This window comes from Piliocolobus tephrosceles, chromosome 1 (genome assembly GCF_002776525.5).
Source record: "Piliocolobus tephrosceles isolate RC106 chromosome 1, ASM277652v3, whole genome shotgun sequence".
Lineage (NCBI taxonomy): Eukaryota > Metazoa > Chordata > Mammalia > Primates > Cercopithecidae > Piliocolobus > Piliocolobus tephrosceles.
Genome location: NC_045434.1, coordinates 87,555,108 through 87,576,824, shown reverse-complemented (window position 1 = coordinate 87,576,824; position 21,717 = coordinate 87,555,108). Strand labels below are relative to the sequence as shown.

Here is a 21,717-nt window from a genome sequence, read left to right as displayed (position 1 = left end):
GCTCACTGCAATCTCCGCTTCCCGGGTTCAAGCAATTCTCCTGCCTCAGCCTCCCGATTAGCTGGGACTACAGGTGCATGCCACCACGCCCACCTACTTTTTGTATTTTTAGTAGAGATGGGGTTTCCACATGTTGGCCAGGATGGTCTCCATCTCTTGACCTCGTGATCCGCCCACTTCAGCCTCCCAAAGTGCTGGGATTACAGGCATGAGCCACCGCGCCCGTCTGGGTTTGGTTTTTGATGTTTGGGATAATTGCCTATGGTATTTCCTTTTATCCCTTCTTCATTTTTTTCAGTGAATGAGATAATATATTTGAAAGTATTTTATGAACTGCAAAGTTAGCACTTGTTATCACCACTACCACTACCAATAATAGTGTTAAAATTAAGAATGGGATAGGACTCACTCTTAGAAGGGTTGGTTTCTTGGATTAATTTCAAGAAGACTCAGAACACAGTGAGATGTTTACCAGATGGCTTGTGTACTAATTGATACCTTTTGTAGTTTTTGTGGAAAGGAGAAGGAAAAACAGAAACCTTCCCTGAAAACTTGGCCTATGTAATTGTGGTCATTGTGAAGCGTTGCCTGTACTACTTGTACCCACTCAGTATGGGGCAAAGAAGTTTAACGGGATTTACACGTTTGACTCTAGAGGCTTAGAGTACATTCTGTTGGAAGCATCTGTCTGCACAGGAAGCAACTCATCCCAGTTTTGGTAAGATCAACCACATTCCTATAATACAGATATTATATAATAGATATTTTTAAATGTATCGATATAGATCAGTATCTGCTAGTTTTCCCAGATTAGTAAGATTAAGGTAACAGTGCCTTTGACCAAAATATTTGGTTAGATATTATCATAAAAAAACCTTTACAGTCAATTTCTGATGATTGACATTCTTGGAGAGGAACACATGACTTTAATAATCCAACGGAGCAAATTGTTTAGTAAATTTGTTTAGTAAATTGAAAAAGTCTCTCACCTTTTAAAATTTCCTCTTCATCTTTTTCTGTCTCTTGGTCTGGCACTTAGTAAACCTTTTGTTAAATAAAGGCAGTTGGCTGATATCTATCTTGGGGTTTTCTCTGGAACCAGTCCATTAGATGAACTTTTGGAAAGCAGAGATGATGACTTATTGGCTGATGCATCCCCTTCGCTTAGCAGCCTGCCTGGCATTAAGAGTGGGTCCTTATTAAGTGCTTTTTGAATGATTGAGTCAGGATGTTAAGATTTTCATCAGGAGAGAATTGCAGTGACCTGGGCACTACTGTACTGATGGTGGGCCTTCCTCAGGGGAAGAGGAAATATTGTCTTCCTACAAATAAACTTGAATAAATGTGAATGTGAGGAAAGTTATTGCTTTGATGCTTTCAGGCTGTATACTTTTTTTTTTTTTTTCGAGACAGAGTCTCACTCTGTCGCCCAGGCTGGAGTACAGTGGTGCAATCTCAGCTCATTGCAACCTCCACCTCCCTAGTTCAAGCGATTCTCCTGCCTCAGCCTCCCTTGTAGCTGGCATTACAGGCACGTACCACCATACCTGGCCAAGTTTTGTATTTTTAGTAGAGATGGGGTTTCCCCATGTTGGCCAGACTGGTCTTGAACCCCTGACCTCAGGTAATCCACCCATCTCAGCCTCCCAGAGTGCTGGGATTACAGGCATGAGCCACCATGCCCGGCCAACACTTTTGGCTAAGGAGAAGTAATAAAGTATGTTAAAAGTTGGTGGTTTATTTCTCTCTTGGTTTTATGTTTTGTCCTGTTCAAAATTTAGCTGTAGGCCAGCCCAGTGGCTCACGCCAGCAATGCCAGCACTTTGGGAGACCGAGGTGGGTGGATCACTTGAGGCCAGGAGTTTGAGACCAGCCTGGCCAACATGGCAAAACCCCATCTCTATGATACAAAAATTAGCCAGGTGTGGTGGTGCATGCCTATAATCCCAGCTACTTAGGAGGCTGAGACATGAGAATCGCTTGAACCTGGGAGGCAGAGATTGCAGTGAGCCGAGATTGCACTACTGCACTCCAGCCTGGGTGACAGTGAGACTCTGTCCAAAAAAATAATAATAATAATAAAAATAAAAAAACCTCAAAAAACTATTTAGATATAGCTATGATTTCTGGATGGTGTATGATAAATAGCCTCAAACTATCAGTAGAAGAGAAAAACTATCCTGATGTCACACATAATTTTTTCCTACCCTCTTGCTACAAAATAGTTGTGACATTAGAAGAATACTTACAAATTCAGTTATATCTTTAGTAGTGATGAGCAAAACATAAATGATTATTTGGTTTTGGCATGCCTTCATGATTTTCTTTTTTTGAGATGCAGTCTTGCTATGTCACCAGACTAGAGTGCAGTGGCCGATCTCGGCTCACTGCAACCTCCGCCTCCTGGGTTCAAGTAATTTCTCTTGCCTCAGCCTCCTGAGTAGCTGGGACTGCAGGTGCGCACCACCACGCCCAGCTAATTTTGTATTTTTAGTAGAGATGGGGTTTCACCGTGTTGGCCAGGATGGTCTTGATCTCTTGACCTCATGATCTGCCTGCCTTGGCCTCCCAAAGTGCTAAGATTACAGGCATGAGCCACCGTGTCCTACCCCATGATTTTCTTTATAGATGATTTCCTTTCCTAAATATGGCTTGCTTAAGTGATTAAATTTCCTAGGTATACATCTTTTTCTTTGGTATGCATCTGCAGGAGTAAGAGATTTAGCTGGTGGCTGGGGAAAGGCAGTTTTTCTAAATAAATCCACAAAGTAGATCCCATGGAAAATTGAGGGCTAGTGGTACATGTGAAGTCAAGGAAAGATTACTGGAATGGGAGTAAGCAGATTTATATTCTGTACTCAGTTTTACTATAGTTAGCTCTTTGAATCTGGACAAGTCACTTAATCTCGCTCTCTTGGTTCTCTGTGTTGTCATCTGTAACTTGAGGGTGTGGAATAAAAATAATCTCTGATGTTCTAGTTCTAAAAGCTGATGATTCAAAAGTGTCAATCAGGAAAACAGACTGACTTTCTGTACCTCACCACCAGGTTTGTTCTACATAAGACCCAAATGTGAAATATTAATTATATAAATGAAGTATATTTTACATGTTCCCAGGTAAACGATAACTATCAGATTGCGTTATATGCTTGTAACTAATTGTATGTGCGTAAATAAATGAGACTTGGTTTCTTCTAAAAGAAAAATTATTATTACAAAAGGTACAATCAGTAGAAATGAGATACCCAAATAGTGCGCAGGATACACTGGGTTAGAGTTTCTGCTTTTTAACACCAACCTGGAAAATGTGTATGCGTTTGTGGAGTTGGTGGGAGGTGGGGAGGATAGTAGTGGCTAGGAGACAATGTAGAGAATATGGATAGTATTTTAAAAAACAAAATAGTAAGAGTTATTTAGGCTGTGGTAGGCTGTGGAGTTTGCACATCTAAACTGATCTGGTTTTGCTATAAATCCCTAGAAAACTGATATGAGCCCTGCATTCTGAGTCTGAATACATAGGTCCAACCTCTGTGCTATCTGGGTATTGTTTAAGCTTTGTAAACTTTTCTTTGCTTTTTTTGTTTTTTGTTTTTTTTGAGACGGAGTTTCGCTCTTGTTGCCCCGGCTGTAGTGCAATGGTGCGATCTCAGCTCACTGCAACCTCTGCCTCCCAGATGCAAGCAATTCTCCTGTCTCAGCCTCCCAAGTAGCTCGGATTACAGACATGCGCCACCATGCCTGGCTAATTTTTTGTATTTCGTAGAGACAGGGTTTCACCATGTTAGGCTGGTCACAAACTCCTGACCTCAGGTGATCCACCTGCCTTGGCCTCCCAAAGTTCTGGGATTACAGGCATGCACCACCGTGCCCGGCCTAAGCTTTGTAAACTTTTCTATATGTATGTGTTTTCCATCAGAATAGATGGGATTAAAAAACCTCAAAAAGTATTTAATTAAAAAAATGTTTATTATGAGATTATATTTATGAAAGTGCTTTAAAAACAAAAATTATAACAGAGAAGCTATTAGTGAACAGACAACTGTACATATATAAGTTATATTTATTCATACAGACCTATTTATACATCTTGATGGGACAAATTTGAAACTAGTATGTAACGCACAAGCCTATTTTAGGTATAGATAACTCTCAATTATCCACATATACGGACTAGCATGAATAGTTTAGAACCACAAATATTTGCTATGCATCTACTATGTGCTAAGCAATGTGTTAGGACTGTTTAGAATGTTTTCAAGTATAAAAAAAAGGTGCAGACTTCAAGAGTCTTATTTCTGTCTTGAATGTATTCTTGTCCTCCATCCTGGTGAGCTTTTACACATCCTTAAAGGCTTGGCGAAAAGTTTAGAAGCTTCTCTAAACTGGTTGCTTCTATATCTCTTCCTACCCCAATGGGCACTAATAACATATTTATATTTCTCTCATCAGATCAGAGTGCCTTGAAGGTAGGACTGGGATATCTCCAGGCCCCATGGCAATGCCTGGTAGATGGTAGACCAGCCTGGTAAATTTTGAATGAATGACCGATAGTCAGATTGGAGAGTTAAGATGTGAGTATCAGGAAGGTCAACTAGTATCACAAAACAGTAAATGATAACAGCAGATGCCAGGTGGATGTTTTGAATACTGGGCCTGTAGATCAAATGAGATTTAAGTATGGCCAGGAAAGATGGAACTATGGAACTTAAAGATGGAGAATTTTAAAAAGTGACAATAGTAATAAGAAGTATCCATCTTTTAACTGAGTTATATAATTTTATAAAAGACAAATTTCTCTCCCTCCCCCACCCCGCCTCCTTTTTTTTTTTTTTTTTTTTGAGGCGGAGTCTCGCTCTGTCGCCCAGACTGGAGTGCAGTGGCCGGATCTCAGCTCACTGCAAGCTCCGCCTCCCGGGCTTACGCCATTCTCCTGCCTCAGCCTCCCGAGTAGCTGGGACTACAGGCGCCTGCCACCTCGCCCGGCTAGTTTTTGTATTTTTAGTAGAGACGGGGTCTCACCGTGTTAGCCAGGATGGTTTCAATCTCCTGACCTCGTGATCCGCCCGTCTCGGCCTCCCAAAGTGCTGGGATTACAGGCTTGAGCCACCGCGCCCGGCCTTTTTTTTTTTTTTTTTTAACAGGGTGTCACCCTGTCACCCAGGCCGGAGTGCAGTGGCACTATCATAGCTCACTGCCGTTTTGAATGCCTGGCCTTGAGTGATCCTCTTGGCTTAGCCTCTTGAGTAACTGGGTCTACAGTGTGTGCCACCATGCCCAGCTAATTTTTGTGGGTCTTTGGTTTGGTTTGTTTTTTGTAGAGATGGGGTCTCACTGGGACTACAGGCGTGTGCCGCTGCACCCGGCCCAAATTTCTAATTGTTCTGAGGCTTTTTTTTTGTTTTTTTTTTTGAGACCGTGTTTCACTTTGTCACCCAGGCTGGAGTTCAGTGGCACGATCTTGGCCTAGTGCAAACTCTGCCTCCCAGGTTCAGGTGATTCTCCTGCCTCAGCCTCCTGAGTAGCTGGGATTACAGGCGCCCCCCCACCACACCTGAGTAATTTTTGTATTTATAGTGGAGACAGGGTTTCACTGTGTTGGCTACGCTGGTCTCAAACTCTGACCTCAAGTGATCCACCCACCCTGGCCTCCCAAAGTGCTGAGATTACAAGTGTGAGCCACCTTGCCTGGCCTGTTTTGAGGCCTTATAAGAAATTTATTAGTACTTGTATGCTGAGGGAAATTAATTTACCAGAAGAAATTTATGAAGTAGATTAATTTCCTGTGGATAACCAAGAGTGGAACAGTATAGTAATTTGAATTTTTTTCTTTCTTCTATTTCTTCCCTTGAATGGAAATTCTGTAATTTATAGTGAAATGACTAAAGAAATCAAGAAAGGGAGAGAAGATTGTCAGCTACTGAATGAATGAGAACTGATTCTAGAGAGATAGTATGTTTTGCTATTAGCCTAGTCTCTTGATTTATAGTGTTTTTTTTTCTCTTGTGTCAAAAATTCAGTAATTAGAATCTTTAATAGGTCAAGTAGAACTTTTGTTTTTGCAGATTATTCTTTTAAAGGTTGAATTTGTTGAGAGCCCAAACCTTGACTATCCTTGGCCTTAGTTGAAAGGAAGAAAAAACTCATTGTGTGTTGCAAATAGACATGCTGGTCTGGATCTAAAAAAATAAACACTGACATGATTCTTGTTTCTATTTAAGCTACTATTGTTGTGCCAATATTATAATAACAGACTTTCTGTATGACTCTCCCTGCCCCCATTTTCCCAAAGATTACTTCCCTTCTGCAAGTCTTGCAAATTATTAAATTTCCCAAGTAACTGTAATTTAAGGAACCTTTATCAGTAGCACTAAAGAGACAAATGCCAGTTTCCAAGTTCTCTGTTCACTAGTCCCTGATCTTTATATTACCCTTTGGTTGTTAATGAGATTTGTCTGTTGGAGTTTTATATCAAGCCTACTGTTTGTAGCCTTGATATAAAACTAGAAATTCTTGAAAAAATAGTTAAATTTTTTTCTGACACACACACATACTAGTGGTAGCCCACCAGGGCTAGTTCCTGAGACCTTAATGTTATGTATCCACAATAGCATATGATAAACAAATAGATTGTTTTGGGAGTGGTTATATGACTGAGTTGAGTTTTTTTTTTTTTCTCTCCATGTTTGACTTAGGGGGAGAAAGTAGACATTCCCCAAGTATATCCTGCATTAGAGGGAGAAGTATGCAGGGTGAGTAGAAGGATATATAAACATTTCCTTCCAATAATAAAAAAAAATAGACAATATACATGAGATTAAGAGACTATTACAAAATCTTTGAACCTGGAATGAGTAGAAGTAGTAAGAGGTACAGGTTGGGGAGGTAGGATTGGTAGATGAAGACACTGGGATTCCAGTAAATATGTATGTAATTGCTGTTCCTGGCGATTTGGAATGAATGAGCTATGTAGCTGTGTCTGTACATCTAGGAAGGGACAGTTACTTTTCTTTTGCTGTTATTTTTGAGGGACCATCTGGTGGAAGGTACAACTAAGGGACCCCCTTTAGAATATTTTCTTGAAGGCTTGAGTTGAAAGACACTGGATTGGAAATGATAGGCTGGGCACTGTGTATGTGTCAAGACTGTGTTTTGGAAATGGTTGTGGGACTGAAGGGTTTGTTTCGGAGGGGCAGAGGAAGCTTTTAAAGGAAAGATATAGGGAGGGGGCTGTGTTGGGCACCAGTGGAGTGAGATAGAGTGTATGGGAAGGAATTGGGTAGAAAGAAGGCAACTGACAATTGTAAGCTGCCCTAAAGCTTTACGTATGTTATTTAATCCTAACAGGAGGGCTGAAATGCATTCATTTCACCTATTTTATACATGAAGAATCTGAGGCCCAAAATGGTTATATTACTTACCTATGATTACATAGCCCTTAAATAGTAGCTCTTGGATTGGAAACAAGATCTGTCTGAATCCACAGCCAGTTCTTTCTTCTGATGTGGAGTTGAGAGGACTTGAAGCAGTGAGGGTGGACTTCCACATGGTGGACTGCTCGTGTTTTCTTAGTCCTCCTCCCTGGACGAAATGTGGCATTGTGTGCGAGTATATGTTCTCTGGAGTCAGCTGGGCTGGATTGATAAAAATCCTGGGTCTGCCACTTTTACCTGTGTTGCCTTGGGTGTATTACCCAACCTCTGTGAGCTTTAGTATCTTCATCTGTGATGTGGAGTAACAATACAAACTTCTTAAAGTTGTTTGGAAGTTTAAATGAAATAATATCTAAAGCTTTAAAGCATATTACTTTCTTTCTCTTCTTACTTTGAGACTCACCTTGTTACCTTTGGATTGTAACATTTAGTGTTACATAGATCCCTTTAGAGTAGGATTGGTCTGGATTCAGGACTAGATCCACAAATAAAAGAAAAGAGAAAAATAGAGTAGAATTGGTCATATTTTCTAAGAAGGTTATGTTTTGTTTCTTTGACTTAAAGGACCCATATTAACTAAAGACAATCTGCCAAGACGATTATTCATCTCTTCCTCCCACCTAATCAAGAATTATGTGAAAGTTCTAAGTGCCTCTGTCCCTCCTCTTTCTCCCTGTCTGGATTCCTTAGGACTGACATCATAGACATGGAGGAGTCTCTGACTTTTTAAAGTTTTTGACAGTCTTGAATGTTGTGGTTTTCCAGTGAGTTTTGGAAAGAGTTGGAGAGGACTCAAATGCAGCTCTAATGCTTCAGTGGAATCAGGAGATGGGTAGAGCGTGAAAATGTGGAAGCTTTGGGGGATGTTGTAAATGAGAGAATGTAGGGTCAGTAGTTTCTCTGGCATTTTAATAGAGCTTTATTATCCATGATCTTTAATTTTGGGTCATTTTTCTCTGTTACTAAGTAAGTTGGACACTTGGAGTATGCAGACTGATTTTAATATTATTCTGAACTAAACAATGTTTAGGAAGAGAAATTTGTTGCAAATAAAGTTGTGTAACAATCTTAAACAGATGTCTTTGAGATGAGTTACTGTTTTAGACTTGTCTGTGTACAACACTGATAGACTATCAACAGTACTGTGTGTGTGTGTGTGTGTGTGATGGGGTACCATACAAATGTACTTCAGTTCGTCTGAACAAAAATTGAGTGCCTGCTAGGTGCTTGGATGCTGGGGAATATTGGATGAACAAGCCAAGATTCCTGCCCTCAAATTGTTCCTGGTTTAGTGGGGAGACAAACATGTGAATAAACACAACTACCATGCAGGGTGATAAACATTATGATAGAAGTAGAGTACAGGGTGCAGTGGGGGCACCAAGAAAGAAGTGGGCAATTTAGGAATTCAGAGAACTTTTGCAAATGAGGTAGTATTTAAGTTAGTTTTAAAGAAGAGTTAGGAATTCACCTGCTACACCTAGGAGTTTCTCCAGTTGGAGGGAACAATATGTGCAAAGGGACTGAGATTTGAAGCACATAGTACACTTGGGGAACTCCTAGTACAAGGGAGGGAATGATGGGAGGTAGAAAAGACTGAAGAGTTAGGTAGAGCCAGATCGTGAAGGGCCTTGTTTGTGCTTTATAGATTTTTTTTTTTTTCATAAAGGGTCTCCTGTATCCGTCAGGCTGAGTGCGGTGGTGCCATCATGGCTGACTGCAGCATCAACCTTCTGTGCTCAAGTGATCCTCCCACCTCAGCCTCCTGAGTAGCTGGGACTACAGGCGTGTGCCTCCACACCCGGCTAATTAAATTAATTAATTATTTTTTTTTTGTAGAGATGGGTTCTCACTGCATTTCCCAGGCTGGTCTTAAACTCCAGGACTCAAGTGATCCTCCCTCCTTGGCGTCCCAAAGTGCTAAGATTATAGGCGCAAGCCATCAGGCGTGAGCCACCATGCCCGACCCTGTATAGGAATTTGTTTTTTTGTTTGTTTGTTTATTTTGAGATAGGGTCTCGCTCTGTCACCCAAGCTGGAGTGCAGTGGCGCAATCCTGGCTTACTGCAACCTCCACCTCCCAGGTTCAAGTGATTCTCCTGCTTCAGCCTCCCGAGTAGCTGAGATAAAAGGTGCATGCCACCATGCCTGACTAATTTTTCTATTTTCAGTAGAGATGGAGTTTCACCATGTTGGCTAGGCTGGTCTTGAACTTTTGACCTCAAGTGATCTGCCCACCTCGGCCTCCCAAAGTGCTGGGATTACAGGTGTGAGCCACCGCGCCCGGCCCCTGTATAGGAATTTGGATCTAGGCTTTAGCGATTGAAAATCCACTAAAGAATTTAGAACAGTGGGATATAATACTATGATACTGGCATTGTAAATTGCTATAGTGGTTGCCTGTGGAGGCCAATCAATTGATGCAGAGAGGTAGAGGAAGGAGTAAGGGAGCTACTTCCTGGGGTCCAGGTTATGAAAACCTGAGATAGAATAAAAGAGCTGAAGCCTATGGAGGGTTTTGCAGGGATTTGAGAGATATTTAAGGTAAAATTAGTAAAACTTAGTGAAAGATTATTTGTGTGGATACAGCAAGAGAGAAGTCCAGGGCGGCTCCCTAACTTGTGACTTGGATGATTGGGGACTATTTGCTACAATATGGAGTACTGGAAGAGGAATAGTCTGAAAGGATGGGAGCAGAGATGAGAGAATAAGCTCTTGTTTTTATGTTCTGAGTTTTAAGTGCCTGTATGATTCCCAGGTGAGGTGGAAAGAATTTGGGGGTGCAGATACATTTGGAGTCATGAACATGTGGGTGCTTAGGGCTGTGAATGAAGTTTCAATGAGAAGATGGAAGGCCTAAGGCTAGAATGGTGGGTGCACTAAGTTTGGTTCAGGGACAGAAATGGGAGTCCACAAAGATGACCAAGACACAGGGCCAGAGAAGCAGGAAGAGTGGTCAGTAAGTATCAAATGCTACAAAGAGAGCAGAAGTAAGGATGATTGTGATGATCTTATATATAAGCCAGTGCCATTCTCTTTCTGCAGAAGCCTATTTTTGTAGGTTGAGGACAAGGATTTTTGCAGGGAAGAGGAGAGTAACCACCAACAAATAGGAGCAGGGGAGGAAATATAAAGGAACCCCACTTGCTTTGCTTTGTAATTTTTTTTTTTTTTTTTCTGTGAAGTGGGACGCAAGGTCATTTGCCAGGAGTAAGGGGAGGTGATATGGATTGGGTGGGAGGCTCAAGGAGCATGGTGAAGGGATGGGATAGTAGCTCAGAAGATTGATTGAGGTACTAAGGTTAAGCAAAAGATAGCAGTGTTTCAATAAAAGGAAGGTGACTGAATAACATGTTAGTAGTCATATTGCTCTGCAAGGTTAGCAGGGAAGTTAGAATGTGGGATCCATCTAAGTTGGACAGATGAAATGGATAAGGGAATTAAATTTTCACAGGAAAATAAATTAGGTGATCAATTATTGGTTTTACTTTGTTAGGCAAGAAGAGATAAAGTGGAATCTATCCATTTTTCTCAACCTTCACTGCTTTTATCCTGGTTTAGCTCTATTTTGCAAGAATTTTCTAATCAATTCTCTCCGTAAATCCACTGTGCTTCTTCCAAACTCTTCTCATTGTAACGAGGGTGATCTTTTAACAATTCAACTCTGATTATGTTCTATCTCTGCATGCAATCCTTTGGTGGCTTCTCATTATGTTTAAGATAAGATCTCAAATCTTTAACAGGGTCCACTAGGCCCTCTCTTCATCCTTTGGTAGCACCATTCTCGTCTTTATGCTTCTTCCTGCCACAGAACTTTAATGTTTCCTCTGCTTGGAGCATTCTTCCTTTCCCAATTTGTCTCTCCAATTGCTGCTTAATCTTAATTAATCTTAATTCGTACATGAAACATAATTTCCTTGGGGAAGCTTTTCCTGATTGCCTATAGGAGATAACACTCCCTTCTCTTAACATTTCTTAACTATAATTATAATTGTTTGTGAAAATATTTGAAAAGATTATGAAAGGCAGAAATGTTAGATGAATTGTGCAGGTAGATGTTGAAATTGCTCAGGAAGATGGTAGGATTTTGTGGGTTTTTTCCTCCATGCTGGAAGCTTTTGAGGATAGGGATTGTGTCTAGTTCACTGTTGTGTTTTTAGTCCTGAGCATAGTGCCTCACACAGAGGCACACCAAATACTTTTGTTGAATTAATGAATAAGGTGGTTAAGAGACTGGATGTCTTAGTGAGCAGGCAGGTTTAAAAGTAGAGAGAAGGCTGGGCATGGTGGCTCATGCCTGTAATCCCAGCACTTTGGGAGGCCAAGGTGGGTGGATCACGAGGTCAGGAGATCGAGACCATCCTGGCTAACACTGTGAAACCCCGTCTCTACTAAAAATACAAAAAAATTAGCCGGATGTGGTGGCGGGTGCCTGTAGTCCCAGCTTCCCAGCTACTCGGGAGGTTGAGGCAGGGGAATGGCGTGAACCCAGGAGGCGGAGCTTGCAGTGAGCTGAGATTGTGCCACTGCACTCCAGCCTGGTTGACAGAGCGAGACTCCGTCTCAAAAAAAAAAAAAAAAAAAGTAGAGAGGAAAAGCTGTAAGGAGATGAGGTTGTGGCCAGAGTAAAATGTTTGAGTTTAAGATTTAAAGGTGGAATGGTTTCAGGAAATGGCAGGGTCCAGGTTTGAGTTGTTGTTGCAGAGATGGTCTTAGTATTAGAAGAGATTATGAAATTCTAAGGCAGAAATGTTAGGTGAGTAATGCAGATGGATACTGAAATTGCTCAGGAAGATGGTAGGATTTAAAGTTATTAAAGTGCCTTTGGTCCCAGCTACTTAGGAGACTGAGGTGGGAGGATTGCTTGAGCCTGGGGGCTGGAGGTTGCAGTGAGCCAAGATCAAACCCCTGCACTCCAGCCTGGGTGACAGAGCTAGACCTTGTCTCTAAATAAATTAAAGTTATGTAAGGCAGGTGTTTAAGTCTTTGATAAATATGAGAGATAGTTACAACCTTTTCCTATGGTGAACAAATTAAATGAGTAAGAATCAGGGCAGTTCTAGGAATCAGTAATGCGTGCCCTAGTGTGGTACAGTGAAAGAGCATGGGTTCAGATTATCTAGGTTCAGACTTTGGGCCACCTACCTGACTTTTGAAGTCTTTTTTGTTTCTCTGTTTATAAATTGGGAATGAGACCTGCTGCAAGAGTTTTGTCATTAATGAGTAAGAGTGTTTTTTTTTTTTTTAATTTACATTTTTTTTTTTTTTGAGATGGAGTCTCGCTTTGTCGCCCAGGCTGGAGTGCAGTGGCAGGATCTCGGCTCGCTGCAAGCTCCACCTCCTGGGTTCCCGCCATTCTCCTGCCTCAGCCTCCCAAGTAACTGGGACTACAGGCGCCTACCACCACACCTGGCTAATTTTTGTATTTTTAGTAGAGATGGGGTTTCGCTGTGTTAGCCAGGATGGTCTCGATCTCCTGACCTTGCGATCCACCCACCTTGGCCTCCCAAAGTGCTGGGATTACAGTCGTGAGCCACCGTGCCCTGCCGAGTAAGAGTGTATTTAGAAGTGCTTAACTAATATTAACTTGTTAGTTTTTAATCTTGACTGCTGTCATTACTTCAAGATGATGTGGAAGTGGAAGTAGGGGTGAGAGGCAAAGACAGCAGAAGCGAATTTTGAACAAGATAATTTATTCAGCCTGTTAAGTTTATGTAATGAGGTCAGCACAAATATTTATGAATGAATATAGATACAAGCAAGTAATGATATAAGACAGGATTTTGTTAAATAAAGGCCACTGTTTGGCTCATAACAACATCATGATGTTGATCTACAACAAATGTTTATGTAAAGAAATGCTTTGTCTAATAATTTTGCGTGAAAATTCCATCATCCTTGGGAAGTAGGTTTTATTGTCCTGGAGAAAAGAATCAAGACCGGTATGTGAAAGTTATAGTTGGGGTGTGAGGCTGGTGATAGCTTTTGTTTTCGTTTAGAAAAGCATTTTCTAACAGTTAAAACTATCCACTAATAAAGTAGACATTATAGCAGAGTAATGAGGTCCCTGTCAGACCTTGTATTCAAGTGGAGACTATGTGATTTATGTCAGAGATGTAACAGAAGGATTCTTGCATGGGGGCAGGTATTTGGATTAAGTAATTGCTAAAGGCCCTTTCAGTTGGAAGATGTTGATGCCAGGTGAGAGCTGTCTTTACACCATTCAGTTAACAAATAGTTGAAAACCTCCTCTGTTTTATTTGAAAGGTTGAAAGCCACTGGTTTTCTTCTAATCCCCCTCCCCCTCCCCCTTCCCCTCCCCCTCCCCTTCCTCCTTCTCCTCCATCCTCTTCCTTCTTCCTGAGACAGAGCCAAAAACTGTGTTTGGTTTGTTTTTTTAAAATTTTGAAACAGGGTCTCACTCTGTCACCCAGGCTGAAGAGTAGGGGCACGATTGTCGCACACTATATAGCCTTGACCTCCCAGGCTCAAGCAATCCTCCCACCTCAGCCACTCGAGTAGTTAGGACTATAGGCACACACGACCATGCTTAGCTAGTTTAAAAAAGGTTTTTAGAGACAGGGTCCCACTATGTTGTCCAGGCTGGTCTCAAACTCCTGGGCTCAAGTGATCCTCCTGCCTCAGCCTCTCAAAGTGCTGGGACTACAGGTATGAGCTACTGTGCCCAGCCTGAATTTTTTTTTTTTTTTTGAGACAAAGTCTTGCTCTGTTGCCCAGGCTGGAGTGCAGTGGTGCTATCTCAGCTCACTGCATCTCCGCCTTCCTGGTTCAAGTGATCCTTCTGCCTCAGCCTCCCTAGTAGCTGGGACTAGCCACCACGCCCAGCAAATTTTTATATTTTTAGTAGAGATAGGGTTTCACCATGTTGGCCAGGCTGGTTTCAAACTCCTGATCTCAGGTGATCCACCCTCCTTGGCCTCCCAAAGTGCTGGAATTACAGGCATGAGCCACCGTGCCTGGCCCAAACACTGCGTTTTAATCATTGGTTTGATATCTCTATTTGGAATTTGAAAAGCTTAAGCAAGGTATTAGTGGTGATGTAACAAAAGCTGTTGTTCTCACCTGTTGGGTGGGTTTAGGTCACGGTCCACAGCATGCACCTGGAGACATCAAATGTAAGAATGTGCTGTTAAGAAGTTTGGCTTAGTGCTTCAAATTTTTGCTAAAGAGCAAGGCGTTCTAGATAATGTTGAGCCTCTAAATTACTTTGTTAAAATATGTTTTTTTTAAAGAATAGCCTGTGTGCTATGTTGACATGTGAGGTCTATGATGCCATAACACTGGTTTTCATTCACTTCTCTCACTCAGAAGACTGGCTGTGAAATTGCCTACATGCCTATGGCTTAGTCAACTCTTCCTTTTTGCTGAGCACGTGTTTGTGATTACTATTTTGTGTACTTATTGTATATTTCTCACATTCTTTCAGAAGTTATTAAAATGGCTTTATAGTTGCGTTGCTATTTTTTTAAAGAGAGAAGATTGAAATTTATTTTGCAGCTATACACTTGGTTTTGGATTATTCATGTGTATAAATTATTTGAGCTGGTACCACTTCCTATGACCTAAAGCTGTGGCTAAAATGGGTTTGGAGAAGAAATTCTTGCCTGTGTTGGGGGATGGGAGGAGGATTTATTCATCTATTAATTCTGAATTTAATTCCTAATTCCTGAAGGTAAGGGACTGATTTACTTTATAACTTGACATTTTGAATTTGAGGTGTCTTAGAGCAAAAATTCTTTATATATTAGTAATTCTTTCTGATAATTATGATATTGAAACTCAGGGAAATTTAAAATTGACAATATCTAGAATGATAGTCAAAGATTATAGATCATGAGGCTGTAGTGAACTGAAGAAGTTTACTTTTTAAACCTTGAAAGTATCTTAGGAGTCATCTAATCCAAGTCTAGATTATAGAAGAGACAACTGAAACCCTGTAAGTAATCTGACCAAAGTCACCTAGTTAATACATATAGGTGTATGTAGGTAAACTCATATAGTGTGAGGGCGGTAAGAGTAGTGACAGCATGGTTGATGTCCCTTTAGAAAGGAGAGTTTTTAAAACTTAGAAATAGAAGGGTGATAAGAAGTGCCCTAGAATTTCTGATCTGCTAAGCTTCAAATTGATTGGTTTGTTGGTAGCTGATGTGGAAGTTGGCTTAGTCATTGAATCATTTATTCTTCAGGCATTTGACTACCTACTATATTATAGATGCTATACTATACTAGATCTTGGAGTTACAAAAATGAAGAAATTGTGTCCCTGCACTCACGGATCTCTCGTACTACTAGAACAGGACAAGAGAGAATAATTTCTATTTTGCCATCTCTCTGTCTCAAAAAAAAAAAATCCAGTGTTAGCAAGTTTGTGACCTACTGGTTTTATAACCCACAAATCTTGTTTGTTTATTTGCCTTGTCACTTATTGCCTTCAACAATTATACTTTGACCTTTCCCAAAAGGCAGGGGATTGGTGGGTATGGTAGGGAAAGTGTACCTGGCAACTTAATGAATGAGTCTTCTATAGAAAACTGTAAACTTGGCAGAATTTGGTCAGAGATTGTTCGTCACTCTTACTGCTTCCCTCTGACTTTTAACCTCAGAGGAATGTTGGATTGGTGCCAGCTGTCAGGTCAGGGACGTAGTTTCTGCCAAAGTCTGAAAGAAGAGATCTTTTTCAGTTGAACTTATTTGGCAGTCATTTGTCATGTGTGGAGAAAGACGTGTTTGGAGTAGATGTGTTTCCTGGGTTCATGAGGTTAATGGACAGAGATTGACTCTTGTTATGAACCTTTCAGGTCCCTAATCTGCTTTGTGGAATAACTTATATTTAATTTAATTTAATTTTTTGAGACGGAGAGTCACTCTTTTGACCAGGCTGGAATGAAGTGGCGTGATCTCGGCTCAATGCAACGTCCGCCCCACGCAGGTTCAAGTGATTCTGTTGCCTCAGCCTCCCGAGTAGCTGGGATTACAGGTGCCTGCCACCATACCTGGCTAATTTTTGTAATTTTAGTAGAGATGGGGTTTCCCCATGTTGGCCAGGCTGATCTCAACCTTCTGACCTCAGGTGATACACCTGCCTCAGCCTCCCAAAGTGCTGAGATTAAAGGCGTGAGCCACTGCACCCAGCCTAATATTGTATTTTGAGTAGTTTTAGCCATCAGTTTACTCCTCTGCTAGCATCAAAACACTAGTCAACTCTGAAATTATCCAGTGTATAGTAATTGTTCATTCACTCAACAAATATTTATTGAGGGCCAGTGTGTCTAGCACTGTGCCAAGTGATACACGCAGGGGATACATTAGTGAAGGAGACATACAAGTTTCCTGCTTTCAAGAAACTTACATATTAGAGGAGATGGCTAGACAGCAACTAATTAAAATAATTTGAGAGTATTCAAGTGCCAGGAAGGAAATAAACAAAGCTGCCATGTTAGAGACTATTGCAGGTGGGGAGTTCTTCAGGATGGTAGCCTGTTGCTTCCTTCTTTAGTTTGGATAAGCAAACTCATGGTAGAAACGCAGTACTCAGGAAAAGTACAGGAAAAGCATTTTTCAGGGTGGTATTACAGGTTACTGGTTAATGTAAATGTTGAGATATTAATGTTAATGAAGAGTTAGGAAATAAAATGTTACTCTTCATAATTTTAAAGTGCTGTATTTTAAAATTCAACTGAAATGAATGAGCTAGGATAGTTTCACCATTTGGTTAGGAAGGTGCTGACATGGGGCTGTGATTATCCTGTTCCAGTGTAATTTGAGCCTTATGTATTTATTTATTCCTCAGGTGGAGGCCTGAATTTTGCTCTATGTTCTACCTACATCCAGCTGGCTGAAAGTACTTGATGATCACATGACCCTGGACATGGATGCTGTTCTGTCGGATTTTGTCCGTTCCACAGGAGCAGAGCCAGGGCTAGCGCGAGATCTCCTAGAAGGTGAGGAGTTGTAGGAGAGAATGAGAAAAGAGAAAGTAAAATGTAGTATGTATCATTAGGATGATTTGGATCATTTAAGGTGATCAGGAAGATACTTTGTGTATGGTAGGCCCTACAGTTAATTCTAATGATATACTTTGTGTGTAACCCATCATAATTTGAAATTTTAAAATCCCTTTTTCACCTTGAACTTCCTGGGGTAGTTTTTTCCACTGTCAGTTTATGCTCAGGCAGTGCAAGTGAAATTTTATATTAGTTCATTACAAACATAATTTTATTTTATTTTCATTTATTTATTTATTTTTGAGACAGAGTCTCGCTCTATTGCCCAGGCTGGAGAGCACTGGCACGATCTTGGCTCACTGCAATCTGTGCCTCCCAGGTTCAATCAGTTCTCCTGCCTCAGACTCCCGAGTAACTGGGATTACAGGTGCCTGCCACCACACTCGGCTAATTTTTGTATTTTTTAGTAGAGATGAGGTTTCACCTGTTGGCCGGACTGGTCTTGAACTCCTTACCTCGGGTAATCTGCCTGCCTCAGCCTCCCAAAGTGCTGGGATTACAGGCATGAGCCACTGTGCCCAGCCTAAAAACATAATTTTAGATCTTTAAGACTTCCTCTTTATATATAAGTGTCTTTAGGGTTTTCATGATGGGATCATCCATAGTTTTGTTCTTTCCTTACATAACATACATTACGGGTAATTCTATGTTGAGTGGATCAGTTTAATGTTTTCATTTTGCTGCTTTTGTTTACTTATATCTTTATATATATAAGTTTGAATGTTCTAGATTTTATTATTATTATTATTATTATTATTATTATTATTGAGACGGAGTTTCACTGTTGTTGCCCGGGCTAAAGTGCGGTGGTGCGATCTTGGGTCACTGCAACCTCCTCCTTCCCGGATTCATGCAATTCTCCTGCCTCGGCCTCTGGAGTAGCTGGGGTTACAGGCATGTACCACCACACCCAGCTAATTTTGTATTTTTAGTAGAGATGGGTTTTCTCCATTTTGGTCGGGCTGGTCTCGAACTCCTGACCTCAGGTGATCCACCTGCCTCGGCCTCCCAAAGTGCTGGGATTTCAGGCATGAGCCACCGTGCCCAGCTGAATATTCTAGATTTTAAGGTCCTGAAGGGTTAGAATCATGTCCCTAGGATTCTTTGTTTAGAGTCACAAATAATAGATGGAAATATGAAAATATGTAATGACACAAACAGGCAGGCCTATGGGGAAGGGGCAAGTTCTTAGCATACATAGATAATATTTTAAATTGCCAGGCCTTAACAAGGTGTGACAATTAGACATTTGCTTGGCTACCTGTGAGGAGAGCGTGAGTTTGGAAACAGAAGATCAGGGTTTAAATTCCAGTTTAGTAATTCAGTACAGTTTTGCCCTTCATTTGCATTTTCTTTTTTTTTTTTTTTTGGGACGGAGTCTCGCTCTGTCACCTAGTCTGGAGTGCAGTGGTGCAATGTCGGCTTACTGCAACCTCCGCCTCCCAGATTCAAGCGTTTCTCCTGCCTCAGCCTCCCGAGTAACTGGGATTACAGGTGCACGCCACCATGCCCGGCTAATTTGTGTATTTTTAGTAGAGATGGGGTTTCACCATGCTGGCCAGGCTGATTTCAAACTCCTGACCTCGTGATCCGCCCACCTCAGCTTCCCAGAGTGCTGGGATTACAGGCATGAGCCACCGCGCCCAGCCTAATTTGCATATTTAGTTTCATCTCCTACTACTTTTCCCTATACTTCTATGCAGCCAGGCCTGACTTGTCACCTCTCGGTGATCATGTTAGGTTACTTCCTCAGTTTGCAGCATTTCTTTCCTCTGTTATTCTCCTTGTCCTTCAAGATTCAGCTCAAATGTTTCCTCTTTCATAAAATCCTCAACTTTTCTGCATTCCTCTTATAACGTGTTGAACACTTATGAGTGTTCAATATGCGCAAAGTACTTGAGATATGTTATTTTATTCTCACAACCACTGTACAATAAAGTTTTATTATCCTGGAGTTAAAATTTTAAAACCTGAGGCTCAGTGAAGTTAAGTAGGATTTGAACCTAGGCAATCTGGTTTCAGAGTGTGGCTGTAAACAATTATGTTATAAATCATTGCTAGCATGCTCACATGTGTGCACACACACACACGCACATGCTGTGAAAGAAATGTCGAGGGTGCTGTGAGAGTGAAGAAAGAACCCTAACTTAGATCTAGAGTGCAGGAAGGCCTTTTCTTTTTTTTTTTTTTTTTTTTTTTGAGACGGAGTCTCGCTCTGTCGCCCGGGCTGGAGTGCAGTGGCCGGATCTCAGCTCGCTGCAAGCTCTGCCTACCGGGTTCACGCCATTCTCCTGCCTCAGCCTCCCGAGCAGCTGGGACCACAGGCGCCCGCCACCTCGCCCAGCTAGTTTTTTGTATTTTTTAGTAGAGACGGGGTTTCACCGTGTTAACCAGGATGGTCTCGATCTCCTGACCTCACGATCCGCTTGTCTTGGCCTCCCAAAGTGCTGGGATTACAGGCTTGAGCCACCGCGCCCGACCAGGAAGGCCTTTTCTGAGGAGTGATTTTTAAGCTGAGCCCTGAAGGACAAGTAGGAGCAGCGAGACAAAGGGATATAGAAGAGAGTGTTTATGCAGAATAAACAGCTTATGCAAGGGCCCTAAGGTGCAAGAGAGTTTGGCACATTGGAGAAACTATTAATAATGAGGTAGTAAGAATGGTGCAAGAGTGGTAGGAAGCTGGTAAGATAGGTAGGAAGCAGAAAATAGGGACTCTAGCCAGGTACAGTGGCATTCACTATAATCCCAGCTACCTGGGAGGCTGAAGTGGGAGGATCGCTTAAGCCCAGGAGTTTGAGACCAGCCTGGGTAGCATAGCAAGACGTCGTCTCTTTAAAAAAAAAAAAGAAAGAAAAGAAAGGAAGAAAGAGAGAGGCTGGGTACAGTGGCTTATGCCTGTAATCTTAACACTTTAGGAGGCTGAGGCAGGCAGATCACCTGAGGTCAGGAGTTTGAGACCAGCCTGGCCAACATGGTGAAACCCCATCTCTACTAAAAATACAAAAATTAGTTGGGTGTGGTGGCTAGTGCCTGTAGTCCCAGCTGCTCGGGAGGCTGAGGCGGGAGAATCTCTTGAACCTAGGAGGCAGAGGCTGCAGTGAGCCGAGATTCTGCCACTACACTCCAGCCCGGGTGACAGAGTGAGACTCTGTCTCAACAACAACAACAAAAAGTTATTAAGAAAAAAAAAAAGAAAGAAAAGAAAAAAAGAGAGTGCAGGGCCTTTGTAGGCCATAATGTGAGGAGTTTAAATTTTATTCTAAGTTCACTAGGAAACTGGTGAAGGATTTCCTTCACTAATCAGGGGAGTGACATGACTGGATTTGAGTTTTTAACAGTGTACTTGTAGAGAACACTATGGCCAGAGAAGAAATGATTAAAACAGTTAGAAATATTGCCTTAGTTCAGGTGACAGATGATGATGATGTAGACTATGGTGGTAGCAATAGATAGAAGTGGGTGGAATTAAGATAATTTAGAAGGAAAAATACAAAAAACTTAGCTCGGCGTGGTGGCACACGCCTGTAATCCCAGCTACTCAGGAGGCTGAAGTGTTAGAATCGCTTGAACCCAGTAGGGCGGAGGTTGCAGTGAGCCGAGATTGCACCACTGCACTCCAGCCTGGGTGACAGAACGAGACTCTGGAGTTCCAGACCAGCCTGGCCAAGATGGTGAAACCCTGTCTGTACTAAAAAAATACAAAAATTAGCTGGGCATGGTGGTGCGCACCTTTAATCCCAGCTACTTGGGAGGCTGAGGCAGAGAATTGCTTGAACCCGGGAGGTGGAGGTTGCAGTGAGCTGAGATCATGCCACTGCACTCCAGCCTGGGCGACAGAATGAGACTCCATCTCAAAAAAGATAAAGAAAAAAAAAAGAAAAAAATTTACAAGGGGCATAAAAGGACCGCATCCTCATTTTCTTTCTTTCTGTTGCTTGTTTTTTCTTTTAAAAGTTAACTGAGGCCAGGTGCAGTGGCTTACTCCTGTAATCCCAGCACTTTGGGAGGCCGAGGCAGGTGGATCACCTGAGGTCAGGAGTTTGAGACTATCCTGGCTAACACGGTGAAACCCCGTCTCTACTAAAAAATACAAAAAACTAGCCGGCGAGGTGGTGGGCATCTGTAGTCCCAGCTACTTGGGAGGCTGAGGCAGGAGAATGGTGTAAACCCGGGAGGCGGAGCTTGCAGTGAGCTGAGATCCGGCCACTGCACTCCAGCCTGGGCAACAGAGCAAGACTCTGTCTCAAAAAAAAAAAAAAAAA

The 21,717-nt window shown here is 41.7% G+C and overlaps 1 protein-coding gene across 4 annotated transcripts in view; it reads left to right on the top strand.

Annotated features, from left to right (window-relative positions):
- The window catches only part of OTUD7B (OTU deubiquitinase 7B), a 73,067-nt gene that overhangs the window by 18,135 nt on the left and 33,215 nt on the right, over positions 1-21,717 (top strand). For all 4 annotated transcript variants that reach the window (XM_023213570.3, XM_023213569.3, XM_023213571.3 and 1 more), the window contains one exon: positions 17,242-17,392. In XM_023213570.3, the coding sequence (XP_023069338.1) occupies positions 17,308-17,392 (85 nt within the window). In that variant the 5' untranslated portion in view covers positions 17,242-17,307. The remainder of the gene's footprint in view (positions 1-17,241; positions 17,393-21,717) is intronic.